Genomic DNA, 16170 nt, shown 5'->3' on the forward strand with positions numbered 1-16170 from the left:
CCACAAAGTGCTCTGGGAGGAGAGAGAAGGAAGACTTAGGGCTAGGACGCAGGCAGAACAGGCTTCGTAGGGAAGCGGACAGATGGGTCATGAAGGGTGTATAGGATTTGTTAGACAACACGGGGGAAAGCATTTCTGGCAGAGGAGGCAGCAGGGAGGCATGAAAAGACTTGGCTTGTTCAGGGAAGCACATGTAGTTCCAGATTCCTGCTCCAAGCTGGAACACAGGCTCTGTGGTGGGTAAGCAAAGGCTAAAAAGACCAGGGATCAGGTTATGAAGGTCTTACAAGGCCAAAATGCTAAATGTAGAAACTAACTTAATTGTCAAGAGAAGCATGTCCGTCCATGAATGAAAAGGTGATGTATACATATAACGGAATGGTGTTCAGGCTTTCAAAAAAAGAAGGAAATCCTGTCATACTACAGTGTAGCTGAACCTTGACGACATTATCCTAAGTGAAATAAGCCAGTCGCAAAAGGACAAATGCTGCATGATTCCACTTCCATGAGGTACCTAGAGTGGTCAAACTCTTAGAAACAGAAAGTAGAATGGTGGTTGCCAGGGGACAGGGATGGGGAGGGGGGTGCTATAGGGGGAGTTCTTTTTGATTGCGTATAGAGTTTCAGTTTTGTAGGAGGAAACAGTTCTAGAGATCCGTTGCACAACGAGGCACGTAGAGGTAACACTACTGTAGACTTAAAAGTGGTTAAGCTGGTAGACTTTACGGGGGCACCTGGGTGACTCAGCCAGTCAAGTGTCTGACTTGATCTGGGCTCAGGTTATGATCCCATGGTTCGTGGATTTGAGCCCCAAATCAGGTTCTACACTGATGGTGCCGAGCCTGTTTGGGATTCTCTGTCTCTCCCTCTCTGCCCCTCCCCTGCGCTCGCTCTCTCTCTCTCTCTCTCTCTCTCTCTCTGAAAATAAATAAATAGACCTTTAAAAAAAAAAAAAGAAGAAGAAGAAGGGGGCACCTGGGTGGCTCATTCAGTTGAGCGTCCAACTTCGGCTCAAGTCATGATCTCACAGTTGACGAGTTCGAGCCCCATGTCAGGCTCTGTGCTGACAGCTCAGAGCCTGGAGCCTGCTTCACATTCTGTGTCTCCCTCTCTCTCTGCCACTCCCTCACTCATGCTCTGTCTCTCTCTGTCTCAAAAATAAATAAACATTTAAAATTTTTTTAAAAAAAGAAGTATTGGTCTTATAAAGTTGATATACAGCCATGACTATCAGAAAGAAACAAATCTTCAGGTTCCCCAAAAGCTTTAAAAAAAAAGTTGGGGGGCACCTGGGTGGCTCAGTTGGTTAAGCATCTGACTTCGGCTCAGGTCATGATCTCACGGTTTGTGAGTTCGAGCCCCACGTCGGGTTCTGTGCTGACAGCTCAGAGCCTGGAGCCTGTTTCGGATTCTGTGTCTCCCTCTCTCTCTCTGACCCTCCCCCATTCATGCTCTGTCTCTCTCTGTCTCAAAAGTAAATAAATGTTAAAAAAAAAAATTTAAAAAAAAAAGTTGGTAGGCTTTATGGTTTTTACCATGGCAGAAAACATTTGGTTAGTTACCACTATATATTATATATTAGACTATATATGTTATCACTATAACACAATAATATATTTTCTCCATGGTTATCTAGAAAAAGTCCCACTCTTTGCATATTAGAGGCTGTTGATGCCTAAGCCGAGCTTTGTCTGCTTCATATTTGGTCTCTGTGATTCCAGGGGTCTTTTGCCTGCTCTTATCAGCCCTCCCTGTGCCCTCCCCCTCCACCTCCGAGTGCTGCTATATAGCAAAAACAAGTGGGATAGTGTATTGTGAGAATACTTGGTCAGCCTTCACAGGGGCCTCTACTGGTTTGGGGCCAGGGATATTGAAGGCAGTCAGAAAATAGGGACGCACCTGAGCTAAAGCAGTGCCAGGAGGGAGAGAAACACAGAAAAAGAGGTATCGACACGTGTGTGTTCCCAGGGTGAGAGTGGAGAGGCAGCCGACGATGAAATGGCCACCCGAAAAGCCAAAATGCACAGAGAGTGTCGCAGCCGGAGTGGTTCTGACCCTCAAGACATGAATGAACAAGAAGAATCAGGTAAAGCCACATGTTGACATTAGAGATGTTTTATTTTATAGGGAAAAATATGCATTTGGTTTTCAATTATGATTTAAGTCTTGAGTGCATTCTTAACAAAACTCTTTGTCTTGTTAAATATACTTACCTTTGTATTTAACTAGATGATGGAACCCAAGGGGTATTTCGGCAAGTACAGTGTACTTCAAAGAAGATTATCATTAATTAACTAGGCCTTATAGACAGGGGATGTGAGATATATAAAATACAAGGTGGAGGATTAGACCAGTGATTCTCAACCGTGACTGAGATTTTTTTTTTTTTTAACATCTGGGGGCAAACCACTAAATACCTAGGAATAAATCTAACCAAAGAAGTGAAAAATCTATACACTGAAAAGAAAGCTTATGAAAGAAATTGGAGACACACATACACACACACAAATGGAAAAACAGTTCATGCTCATGGATTGAAAGAACAAATACTATTAAAATGTCGATACTACCCAAAGCAATCTACACATTCAGTGCAATCCCTATCAAAATAACACCAGCATTCTTCACAGAGCTAGAACAAACAATCCTAAAATTTGTGTGGAACCAGAAAAGACCCTGAATAGCCATAGCAATCCTGAAAAAGAAAACTAAGCTGGAGGCATCACAATCCCAGACTTCAGGCTATATTACAAAGCTGTAATCATCAAGACAGTATGGTACCGGCACAAAAAAAGACACTCAGATCAATGGAACAGAATAGAGAACCCAGAAATGGACCCACAAACATATGGTCAACTAACCTTTGACAAAGCAGAAAAGAACATCCAATGGAAAAAAGACAGTCTCTTTAGTATGGTGCTGGGAAAACTGGACAGTGACATGCAGAAAAATGAACCTGCACCACTTTCTTACACCATACACAAAAAGAAACTCAAAATGGATGAAAGACCTAAATGTGAGACAGGAAACTATCAAAATCCCAGAGGAGAAACAGGCAAAAACCTCTTTGACCTCAGCTGCAGCAACTTCTTACTTGACGTGTCTCTGGAGACAAAGGAAACACAAGCAAAAATAAAATATTGGGACCTCATCAAGACAAAGGCTTCTGCACAGCAGAGGAAATAATCAACAAAACTAAAAGGCAACTGACCAAATGGGAGAATATATTTGCAAATGACATAGCAGATAAGGGGTTAGTATCCAAAATCTATAAAGAACTTATCAAACTCAACACCCCAAAAACAAATAATCCAGTGAAGAAATGGGCAAAAGACATAAATAGACACTTTTCCAAAGAAGACATCCAGATGGATATGAAAAAATGCTCAACAACACTCATCATTAGGGAAATACAAATCAAAACCACGATACCACCTCACACCAGTCAGAATGGCTAAAATTAACTCAGGTAACAACAGGTGTTGGCGAGGATGCAGAGAAAGAGGAACCCTTTTGCACTGCTGGTGGGAATGCAAACTGGTGCAGCCACTCTGCAAAACAATATGGAGGTTCCTCAAAAAATTAAAAATAGAACTACCCTACAACCCAGCAATTGCACTATTAGGTATTTATCCAAAGGATACAGGTGTGCTGTTTTGAAGGGGCACATGCACCCCAATGTTTATAACGGCACTATTGACAATAGCCAACGTATGGGAAGAGCTCAGATGTCTATTAACTGATGAATGGATAAACAAGATGTGGTATATATACACAATGGAATAGTACTCGGCAATCAGAAAGAATGAAATCGTGCCATTGCAACAACATGAATGGAACTAGAGTGTATTATGCTAAGTGAAATAATTCAGTCAGAGAAAGACAAATATCATATGATTTCACTCACATGTGGAATTTAAGAAATAGAACAGATGAACATAGGGGAAGGGAAGGAAAAATAAGATAGAAAGAGAGAGGTAGGCAAACCATAAGAGACTCTTAAATACAGAGAACAAACCGAGGGTTGCTGGAGGGGTGTTGGTGGGGGAATGGGCTAAATGGGTGAGAGACATTAATGAGGACACTTGTTAGGGTGAGCACTGGGTGTTATATGTAAGTGATGAATCACTAAATTATATTACTGAAATCATTATTACACCACATGTTAACTAACTTGGATTTAAATTTTAAAAAATAATATAAATAAATTAAATAAATAAATAAATAAATAAATAAATAAATAAATAAATATCTGGGGGTGCCTGGGTGGCTCAGTCAAGCATCTGACTTCAGCTCAGGTCATGGTCTCACCATTTGTGGGTTCAAACCCCACCTTGGGCTCTGTGCTTACAGCTCAGAGCCTGGAGCCTGTTTTGGATTCTGTGTCTCCCTCTGTCTGCCCCTCCCCTGCTCTGTCTCTCTCAAAAATAAATAAACATTAAAAGGAAATAAATAAATAAATAGATAGATAGATAGATAGATAAAATATCTGGATGCCCCTGGCCACACCCCAGCCAAACTGATTCCAGCACCCTCTGGCTGGGACCCTAACATCTCTATATTTTTAAGTTCCCCGAATGATTCTAATACGCAGCCAAGGTTGAGAACTCACCACGTTAGTCCATTCATCAGAATATTTTGATGTTTCTTGTATAGAGATTGCCTGCATAAATTGATTCGCTCAGACATTGAGAAGCATCTTTGGTTTTTCTTTGATCTCTAGGGAGAGGATAACTGGTGTCATTGTCTCGTTTCTGTCTTTCTCTCTCACAGAGGCAAATGCCATCATGAGCCCTCCTAACACTCTGCCTTCCAGAAGAGCCCACTCTTTGACCACGGCTGGGTCCCCTAACTTGTCTGCCGGGACATCATCTCCCAACAGGCCAGTGTCTTCCCCTGTGCTGTCTTCTTCAAACAAGAGCCCGTCCAGGTGGGGCCTTAACATGATAAAACAGAAGGACCCTTCATATCATTCAAGTTATGTCAAAGGGCATCTTCCAGTGCTCTGTGGAAAGCCTCTCTCTAATTTTGAGTAACGATTACATTGAAAACTGAAAAACCCACAATTTTTAAATACTTCCAATTTCCCTGATTTTGCACTCCTACCTTCTCATATTACTATAATTACTCCTAATTATTAGACTAATCCTTCAAAGGTCATAGCAGTAACAAAACCTGATCTATGATTTTCTAAAGTTGCTTTGTCGAATATGGTAGCCACTGGCCATGGTGGGGTGGGGGCTGGGGGGATAATAATAGCTATTTAAATTCAATTTTAAATATATTAAAATTAAATAAAATTTAAAATTCAGTTCCTCAGTCACACTATGCACATTAAAAGTGTTCCATAGCTACAAGTGGCCAGTGGCTACAATACTGAACAGTGCAGATATAGAACACTTGTTTCATTGCCAAAACTTCTATTGGATAGCACTATTCTGAGGAATAAATTAAGTTTTAATAGAAGCCACTTTACCCTTTGCTGATAGGTGAAATATATTATACCATCTCATACATAAGATACATGTCTGTAGAAATGAATGTATTAGAGCAAATTGGGTATGCTAGGTGTAATTCTAAAGCTGGTATTATAGTAAGTTACTTATAAAGTCCATGTAAATTACAGATTTGAAACATCTACCCTCTCAGAAGAAATAATATTAACATGAAAGCTTTCCAAAGGAATTAGAATGCCACACCATCTCCCTCGACCCCTCAAAAAGTTTAAGAAATTCAGAGGTTCAGACAGAACCAAGATAAAATAGGCACTCTTTACTTTATCAGAGGGATTGGAGGAGGAAATGGATCTGTGTAGACACTGGCTTTGGAAACATTATACACACACACTTTCTCTCTTTCTGACGCTCTCAAGGAAGTTTGCTACTGATAAGAACCCTACATGTAGTAAATCATCTTTTAAAGGGAAGCATTCTTTTACAATGTGAATAATGAACATAATTTATGCCTTATACATTCAGATTTCTATACTCAGTGAAACTGGGTCAAAGGTACATGGAAATTCTTTGTACCCTCTTGCAACTTTTCTGTCAGCTTAGGTTTGTAACAAAATTAAGAGCTACAAAGAATCAGAATTCTGTACGTGCTGTTTCAGCCTGTACAGTATCCTGGATAAATAAAAGAGCCAGAGAACTTAGATTGAGTGGCTTCTCCTTTATTTCAATCACTCAGGAGCAGGAAAGGGAAGGCCAGAGTAAGGGAGGAAAATCTTTCCAAAGAGGTAGAACTAATATGCTAGATGCAAGATCACAGAGCCCTCCCACAAGAAGACAGGAGTCAGTGCCCACCGAGTAAACTACAACAGAAAGGCAAGGAAGAAAAATCACCCCGAATGCTGTTCAAGGAGAAGGCAAGGCTGAGCCTTAGAAAGGGAGACAGTGGACAGAGTTTCCTAAAGGTTCCTGCAGACAGTGGCAAATGATAAGCCACCTTATCCAACCTTTTTCATCTTCCTGAACCTCTACCCTCTTGTTTCCAACACCACGGGGGATCAACAACCCATGCCTACAAAGGACTGTAAATCCATCCTTTTGTAATTTTCGTCCATGTATAGAGGTGAACTTCAGATGTCAACGCAAAATAACTTTCCATGAACAAACACTGTTAGCAAGATTGAGGATAAACTGGCTATTCGTTACAACCTTCTCTGTACTTATATATTTGAAACATTTCAAAAAGTCAAAACAATAAAATAAAGCACAAAAAAACAAAAATGAAAAAAAGGAAGATCCTGTTTATTTATTTGACTAAAAACCAGCCAAAATATTTCTTAAATTATCTTGTCAGGGAACAAGTATAGAAAATAAAAATGTTGTGAAACAGCTAGAGTGAGGTTTTGACCTAGTGACTGGTATTTTTATATTGAATATACAGCCTTGGCAGGTGCAGATATGTTCTAGGCAGAGTTGGCTTCTTTCCATTCTTAATATTTTTGTGACTCACATTTTCCATTAATATTAAAAGTCCTTCCTTGTTTTCATCTAATAACTGGTGAAGAAAGGAAAAAGAGAAGACATTGATATGGACTTTTTTCTCCAATGTGTTTCTATAATTTAGAATGTAGGAAAGAACATGCATAATTTCCCATAGGCTATACTTGAGTAATTTGGAAAAATTACTCAATTTTTGGAAAAAATTGAGCACTTTTGGAAAAAAAAATAATACTGATTTTTCTTGAGAAACATTGAATTTAAGTTTTTTCCCCCCATCGACCTGTGATTCCAAAGAACTGTGTTAGTTAGTAGAGTAACATTACCCTTAGCCTCGTGGCCCTATTGAGTAGGCTGTGAACATGACACGGTTTCACTGAATGAGGTGTTTGCTCTGACACACTATAGATTAGTTTTGAGAGAAGTGAAAAGAGGGTCTGGAAAACAGCCTCAATCCTGAATGGCCTGCGGTCATTTGCAGGCAAAGACATTTGCAGGTCTTTGCTCATGCGCCGTCAGAGGACGTCCCTGGGGCACAGTGGCCATGCCTGTTAAGGCCATGTCTTTGTTGCAGTGCTTGGAGCAGCAGCAGCTGGCACGGGCGGATCAAAGGCGGAATGAAAGGTTTCCAGAGCTTCATGGTTTCAGACAGTAACATGAGCTTTGTTGAATTCGTTGAGCTGTTCAAATCATTCAGGTACGGCATGCTGTCTTCCTGCCCTTCCTCAGCCCCCCATCTTTGTAACAATACTAAACGTGAGTGTTTTCACTCCCCGCCCAGCGTGAGGAGCCGCAAGGACCTGAAGGACCTCTTCGACGTCTACGCCGTGCCCTGCAACCGAGCCGGCTCCGAGTCGGTGCCGCTCTACACCAACCTAACAATTGACGAAAACACCAGTGATCTTCAGCCTGACCTAGGTTTGTGGAACGGTTTTATATTTCCCGTTGAGACCTTTCTATCTAAAAACAAAGATGAGAGGTCCACTCACACGAACCCTCAGCCAGTTCCACATGGTGTGCTGTTCCCTGCGGTGTGATGAAACGCTTTGAGGATTGTTTCAAGGTGCCTGGGGGGCGTAGGTGCTACCGGCATTTTCAGCAAGGAAATGCATCATGGTCTGAGTCTGTTTATGCATTCCAGGATATTTAATCAATAGAGTCTTCCAGTCATTCTGATGATGGAAAACCCTCTCCCACCTGTGTCCAACGTCCACTAGGTGTGTGGTGCACCACCCATATCCTCCCCGCCTACAGGCCGACGGTGCTCAACCCCAGGGTGAGGGTGTCTGTCCGTTGACAAGAGGTGTCTTTAGTGACCCGAGAAGAACACTCCTGCTGAACATCCAGGGCACTTGTCTTAGTGGGTAAACCAAGATGTCTGCCTCCTCTGTCCCACTCACCACTACCACCGTCACCAACCACATCAAAAACCCTATGCTGTCATCACCACTGATGCATTGTCAGCCTACTATTTTTCTCTTCTGTTCTTGCTGACAACTAGAAACACAAAAAAGCAGAAACAAGAGAAACTGCCCTCTTTCAGTTGCTTTTTTATTACTTAAAAACTTACATTATCCTCAGCTAAGAAAATTCACCTTTTCAACTTTAGTCATAAAATGTGCATAATTATGGATTAGTCAAGTAGTTGTACCTTTAAAAAAATCTTTTTAAAAAAATTTTTTATGTTTATTTATTTTTGAGAGACAGAGACAGAGTGTGAGCAGGGGAGGGGCAGAGAGAGAGAGGGAGACACAAAATCCGAAGCAGGCTCCAGGCTCTGAGCTGTCAGCACAAAGCTCAATGCAGGGCTCGAACTCACGAGCCATGAGATATTGACCTCAGCCAAAGTCAGATGCTTAACCGACTAAGTCACGCAGGCGCCCAAAAATTAACAGACATTATTTTTTAGAGCAGTTTTAGGCTTACAGAAAAATGATTGTAAAGTACAGAGAGTTCCCGTATACAGTTCACCCTGGAGCAAAGCAAGGGTTAGGGATGCGGATCCCCCATGCAGTCAAAAATCCAAAGGGGTAACCTTTGTCTCCCCCAAACTTAACTACTAATAGCCTGCTCTTGACCAAAAGCCTTAATGATAGCAATAACAGTTGATTAATCCATATTTTGTATGTATATCATGTGTTATATTCTTATAATAAAGTAAGCTAGAGAAAAGACATTATTATTAAGAAAATTATAAGGAAGAGAAAATACATTTACAGTATTATACTGTGTTTATCGAAAAGCTCTGCATACACGTGGACCCACATAGTTCAAACCCATGTTGTTTAAGGGTCAACCATACTCTCCCCTCCCCAACATACACTGTTTTTCCTATTATTAATATCTTGTATTAGTGTGGTATGTGACAGTTGAGCTGATATTGACATGGTATTAACGACTGAAGTCCGCAGTTGAGTGTTCACTGTGTGGTACATGCTATGGGCTTTGACAGAAGTATAAGCACATGGATCTACCATTACAGTATCATACGCAATACTTTCAATGTCTTAAAAATCCCCTGTTCCCCACCTTTTCATTCTTCCCACCTTCCCTCTGACCCCCTTTTTACTGTCTCCATAGTTCTTTCTTTTCCAGAATGTCATATAGGTGGAATCATACAGTTTGTATGTAGTCTTTTCAGATTGGCTTCTTTCTCTTGGCAGTATGTATTTAAGGTTCCCCGATGTTTTTTCACAGCTCAATAGCTCATTTCTTTTTGTCACTGAATAATACTCCACTGCATGGGTGTACCACTGTTTATCCATTCACCTTTTGAGGGACATCTTGGTTGCTTCAAAGTTTTAGCAATTATGAATGAAGCTACTATAAATATCTGTGTGCATGTTTTTGTGTGGACATAAGTTTTCGACTCCTTTGGGGAAAAGCCTGGGAACGCAGTTGCTAAATCGTATGGGTAAGCCTGTGTTTAGGAACTGCCAGCTTCTCTTCCAAAGTGGCAAGAATTAAATAGAATAACTGGCCATAAATGTGGTGCCAATGTGGAACATTGCTGGTCAAAAGGTAAAATGGCACAGCCACTTTGGAAAAGAGTTTGGCAGTTTCTTACAAAACTTAACATACTCTTACCATACAATCCCGCAATTGTACTCCTTGATCAGTTTCAATTCCACATCAGTTGAAAACTTATTTTCACCCTGAAACCTGCACACAAATGCTTACAATTACATTCCTGAAGTACAAAACAACTGTAATTTTAAGGGTACACCTTCATTGTCTCTAAAAGCAAGACTGCAGTTATCCTCAAAAACCAAAGTTCAAATTCAGCCTGAAGTCCCCAACTGAATGTATATTTAGTTCTCATCTAAAACCCTGAGCTCATGGGCTTTCAAGATCATTGACCTCGTTCTCTCTTAGTTTCTTGTATTTATTCATTGATTCATTTTTTGTTCCTTCAACTATGTGAAACCAGGGGTAGGCATGGAGTTTGATGGCTTGTTTAGACAGATCAGTGAAGAGTTTCTGCAGCTTACCAATTCCACAACGCCATTATCTCCAAAATGAACTTTGTGAAAGATTCTGGCTAACTTGTCCATGTTCTGTGGGTGGTTCTGTTTCAGATTTATTGACCAGAAATGTCTCGGATTTGGGGTTGTTCATTAAGAGTAAACAGCAGCTGTCAGACAACCAGAGGCAGATATCTGATGCCATTGCTGCTGCAAGTATCGTGACAAACGGCACTGGGGTCGAGAGCACATCCTTGGGCGTGTTTGGGGTTGGCATCCTCGAGCTCAATGACTTTCTAGTGAACTGCCAAGGAGAACACTGCACTTATGATGAAATCCTCAGCATCATCCAGGTTTGTACCCATTTCATATGCACATCTGGGTAGAGCCTCTGACTATTCTAATTATTTTCTGCTAAACATACTGTGTCTATACTTCTTTCCAAAGCCTTCTAGTCTGGGACAGAAACAGAGAGGCTTGATTTAATACCATACACACACACACACACACACACACACACACGCACACACGCACACGTGTGTGTGTGTGTGTGTGTGTGTATAAGTGTCCTTATTTAACGTATAAGTATCATAGATCTCAAGCCTTCTCTCAGTGACTCTTATAAGGAATCAGTACATGATACCTTCTTGTTGTTCTGGCATGTAATAAAATTAGTAGACTAGGTTTTCAACTTCTTTGATCATTTCATGAATATTTATTAGCTCCTACTATGGCTCTGTTCCTGGACCTGGGAATATAGTAGTAAATAAGATCACATTCTGGCCTTCACCTAGTGGATGAGGCAGACAATAAACAAATACAGAGAGAATGTACTTTTAGGTATTCATGGGTTCTGAAAAAATCAAGCAGAGTAAGGGGATGCAGTGATGCAGAAGGCTGAGAGGAGTAAGCACAGGCCACCCTGAGGAGGTGAGAGTGGAGCTGAGCCCTGAATCAATAGACCATGTGAAGGTCTGCAAAAAGAACATTCCAGACCAGCAGGAACAAGCTCAAAGACTGAGACAGGAGCGAGACAACAAAAAGGCTAATGTAGTGGGAGCCACATAAACCAGAGGCACAATGGTAGATGTGATTCCAGATGGGTAGGCAGGGGCTGAATCATCTTGGCATTTTAGGCCATGGTGAGGAGTTTGACTTTAGTCCGTGTGACATAGGAAGCTGTTGGAAATTTTTGAGCAGGGGACTAACATAATTTGATTTATGTTCTCAAGAGGTCACTCTGGCCCCATTGGAAAATGAACTGTGTTGGGGATGGAGTGGAAGCAGAGAGACCAGGTGGGAAGTTGTCACAGTAACCCGGCAAGATATGAGGATGGCTTCCACTAGAGGTTGGTAGGACATGGAGTGACACACTCACGATGGCTGCGTCACATGCTGCAGGATCAAGTCTAGGTTTTCAGCCTCCCTGTCAACCGATGGGGAATCAGTGGATTCAGTGTCCAGCAGTTGATCACCGGAAATGCTAGCGACATTAAGATGATGATCACATGGTCGGGTGCTCATTATGCTGTTGTTGAGTATGAGCACTGTACTAAGTGTTCTCTGGGAATCATCTCATTTCACCTCTCACCAGCCCTGCCGGAAGCTGCTATTATTATCCCCATTTTCACCTGGATATGCCGATAACCATTTGTTTTCATATGAACTGTATTCTTTTCCCTCACTCTCCCTTTTTCTTTTAAATAAATATGCTTTGTATAATAAACGCACGTATAATAAATGTTTTCTTTGGGACTAAAAAACTACCTCTTACTGTTACATAACTATATTAGTTCAAATATTTGGCTTAGATGTTTCCTGATGAAAACAGAACATCTTTAAAAAATGATGTGGTGGGTTTTTTCCCCTTAGTTTCCTTTACCTAAATAACACTCTTTTTGTGTCCCTTGCAGAAGTTCGAGCCTAGCGTTAGTATGTGTCATCAGGGCCTACTGTCATTTGAAGGATTTGCAAGGTAACCTTTAAAATATCTGTTGCCCATCATTTAAGAATACATATCTTTCCCACGCAGTCCTAAGAAAATTTGTTTCCTCTAGGTTTCTGATGGATAAAGATAATTTCGCCTCCAAAAATGATGAGTCACAGGAAAACATTAAAGAACTACAGCTGCCCCTCTCCTACTATTACATTGAATCTTCACACAATACCTACCTCACAGGCCACCAGCTCAAAGGAGAGTCCTCAGTAGAACTCTACAGCCAGGTACAGAATTCCACGTGACATGGGATTTCCATTATTGCTATAATTGCTGTAAGTCACAAAAAATCTGACTTCTGACTCCTTTGAAGAACTTACAACTATTATGTGTGAAATGTGAGGAAACATGATGTGTGGGAAAACTGCCTATACACGCTGTTGTTTTGTCTATTTCTTTTTGTTTTCTTTCTCCCTCCTATCTATACTTAACCTTTTTTCTAGGCACTAAAAAAAAAAAAAGTATTTGTTTGAGACTCATAGCTTTTAAATCCTAGTTAGTCTGACCTACTCCTACTATAATTAGATTTTCCCATGGGAAAATTATCTGATCGTTTCACTAAATGCTAAATAAATCAATACAATGTAGTAGGAAAGCATAATAGAAAATGCAGCTTTCTATGAAGTTATTCCCAAAATATTGTTTATTTTCATTTGCAATTTGTTAGATAATCAATCCATCCCTATGGTAACCAACTTAAGGAACAAAAATCTGCAAAGACTATGGGCACTGTCCCTACACACTTAAATTCATGGGAATGTTCTTGGAAACTCAGAAGGGTCTCTGGACTAGAAAAAGCACATCCGTTTGACCTAAACACCAACTCTCAATGATCTGCATGTCAGTTGTCTCTGTTACATTTTCTGCAACTTCCTCATCTATGCTGCCTGTTTTCTGACCTCCTATAAGAAGAGTTCATCAGGAAGAAGCTAACCTAGGCTCAGGGAATAGAAGTGTGTGGTTGGGGGTGAGGTGGGGGGAGGATGTTTAAGTGTGAGAATTGTCATTGTTCACACAAACCCAGCAGAGCTGAGCTTCCTTCGTTCTCCTGATCAGTCCAGCTATTCCTCAACCATGGGTCAAATTCTGTCCCAAAGCTTATCTACTAAGGAATATGTATTTTAAACTCTAAAAATCTAAAGTACTTTAAACGTTTATTTTTGAGAGTGTGTGCACATGCGCAAGCAGGGGAGGGGCAGAGAGAGATGAGGACAGAGGATCCGAAGTGGGCTCTGTGCTGACAGCAGAGAACCTCATGTGGGGCTCGAACTCGCAAACCATGAGATCATGACCTGAGCCAAAGTCAGACACTTAACCGACTGAGCCACCCGGGCACCCCTAAGTACTTTTATTTTGAAATGAAGATGTGTCCCTAGAGTAGTGATTTTCAAAGTAGGTGCTCTGTCCCGGGACCTCAGCTGGGGACGCTGAGATAAGGAAGCAGCAAAGTAGGAAGGCTACACCTCCTACCCCCACTGCAGCTGAAGTCCTGTTCTTTTTATGTGCTTTACATATGACCCTCCATTTGCACAGAGAATTCCAAGGTTAAAAGGAGTTTGAAATCTATTGTTCCAGTTCTAGGGGAAAGAAATGAAGTGTGTGTGTGTGTGTGTGTGTGTGTGTGTGTGTGTGTGTGTGTATCTCCCAGGAAAATGAATGAGCAGGGGCCAGTGTCCTAACTTTAATTCCTGCTTCATTTCCCTATTGACCTCAAAGAGATTTTTTCTAACTCCTTAACATTACACCCCAAGTAGAGTCTTTGAATGAGGCATGAAAGCCCCTCAACTAGACTCAGAGAGGTTGTTAAACCTAGTGTGAAGATTCGTCATCCTTTATTTATCAGCACTCTGCTCTCCCTCAGCCCTCCTAGTTATCTCCTCACCTTACTCCCCGGGACAGATCAGAAGTGAGAAAAAGCCCTGTTCTTACCTGGAATTTCAAACCCTGGTTTTCTTCTTCTAGCCGTATGTGGTCTTTTTTTGTTTTTTATTATGAAATTTATTGTCAAATTGGTTTCCATACAACACTCAGTGCTCATCCCAACAGGTGCCCTCCCCAATACCATCACCCACCCTCCCACTCCCCATCAACCCTCAGTTTATTCTCAGTTTTTAAAAGTCTTTTATGCTTTGGCTCTCTCCCTCTCTAACCTCTCTCTTTTTTTTTTTCTTCCCCTCCCCCATGGACTTCTGTTAAGTTTCTCAGGATCCACATAAGAGTGAAAACATATGGTATCTGTCTTTCTCTGTATGACTTATTTCACTTAGCATCACACTCTCCAGTTCCATCCACGTTGCTACAAAAAGCCATGTTTCATTCTTTCTCATTGCCACGTAGTATTCCATTGTGTATATAAACCACAATTTCTTTATCCATTCATCAGTTGATGGACATTTAGGCTAGGAATTTACCCAAGGGATACAGGAGTGCTGATGCATAGGGGCACTTATACCCCAATGTTTATAGCAGCACTTTCAACAATAGCCGTATGTGGTCTTAATGTCAGGCAGACTTAGATAAATACCTTTAGTCTCTGCCTGCTAAAAACCATCTCATCTGCTGCCAGTCAGTGAGCGTTCTTCCCAGTGTGGCTCACCACAGGCATGAAGCAGCCTCATGCTCCTGCTGGCACATGACACAGCCATCTTCAGCCCAAAGCAACACGCCTCTTGATGCTTTAGGTGTTGGGAGAAGCTGACATCCTTGAGAGTTTTTAGGCTGCAGAATCGGTTCCACCTGGGAGATAGGTCACCTGGGAAGACTGGGTGCTGCATGCTATGCAATGGAAGAATCTAGCAAAGACGTCATAAAAAATATAAATATATGAGGGATTCCACAATCTGAGTTTTCTTGCAGCAACTCTAGTGGCCACTCTCCCCAGTATTGGATTGTTACCACATGGAAATAGTTACATGGAGTTTTAAACCAGTGAGTTGGCCCATTCATAGATACATCCGCCTCTTGGTATGCTTTGCCCTTCCAACACGTGGACATCTTTTAAGATAGTTCACAACAGAGTCTACGGAGGAAGAGGCTGCTCCAAGCAAATATTACAGAGCTGCAACCTGAGCACGTGTCACGAGCTTTGCTTCCAGCTCTACATCTGGGATGGCAAATAGGTGTCATCTCCTCTAATTCATCAGGGTGTTTCCTGAAGCACTTTCCTGCCGAGGTTGAGAGATAAACATACCAAAGCTTAAGGGGCAAGGACGTTGATTGGTTACTGATGATACCATGGGCATGGAAAAGGGCAGTTTGTGCATTATTTGCCTCTGTAGACAATAAGGCAAATCCTTGAGGACTGCTTGCTTCTAGTCTTAACGTGCTATGTGTTCCTAGTGAAGGCATTAGCTGATAGCAGAATTTGGTCTAAACAGAGAGGATTTTATTCTGATTACAGTCGTACAAATGTTTAGCCAGGCCATTAAAGAATCAGTGGCCTCATTTCCTTTGGGCTGCAGCAATAGCCCCTTCATCTCCACCGATATTTGCCCAGATAGAGCACTGGCCTGGCTCTCTCATTTCAGGATGTACTGTGTGTAGGTCCCTCAAGGGACCATAGTCGCTGGGAAAATAGTCCTATGATTTTGCTATCAAATTTTACCTTCTGATAGTATTCAGCTCTGGTAAACACTCTTTCCACCATCATCTGTTGTCTCCCCTAATGAATTGCGGCTTTTGGCCCAAATGCAGGATTTATTTTAGATCTTACACCCTCCTGAATGTGAACACTGATAGGTAGAAGCACATGCCGGGCAGCATC

The 16170-nt window shown here is 41.4% G+C and overlaps 1 protein-coding gene across 2 annotated transcripts in view; it reads left to right on the top strand.

Annotated features, from left to right (window-relative positions):
• Positions 1 to 16170, top strand: part of PLCE1 (phospholipase C epsilon 1) — a 321900-nt gene that overhangs the window by 248909 nt on the left and 56821 nt on the right. For both annotated transcript variants that reach the window (XM_049646407.1, XM_049646408.1), the window contains exons 10-16: positions 1969 to 2086; positions 4774 to 4930; positions 7522 to 7644; positions 7729 to 7865; positions 10526 to 10764; positions 12325 to 12386; positions 12469 to 12634. In XM_049646407.1, coding sequence (XP_049502364.1) covers positions 1969 to 2086; positions 4774 to 4930; positions 7522 to 7644; positions 7729 to 7865; positions 10526 to 10764; positions 12325 to 12386; positions 12469 to 12634 — 1002 coding nt within the window. The remainder of the gene's footprint in view (positions 1 to 1968; positions 2087 to 4773; positions 4931 to 7521; positions 7645 to 7728; positions 7866 to 10525; positions 10765 to 12324; positions 12387 to 12468; positions 12635 to 16170) is intronic.

Source organism: Panthera uncia, chromosome D2, assembly GCF_023721935.1.
Source record: "Panthera uncia isolate 11264 chromosome D2, Puncia_PCG_1.0, whole genome shotgun sequence".
Taxonomy (NCBI): domain Eukaryota; kingdom Metazoa; phylum Chordata; class Mammalia; order Carnivora; family Felidae; genus Panthera; species Panthera uncia.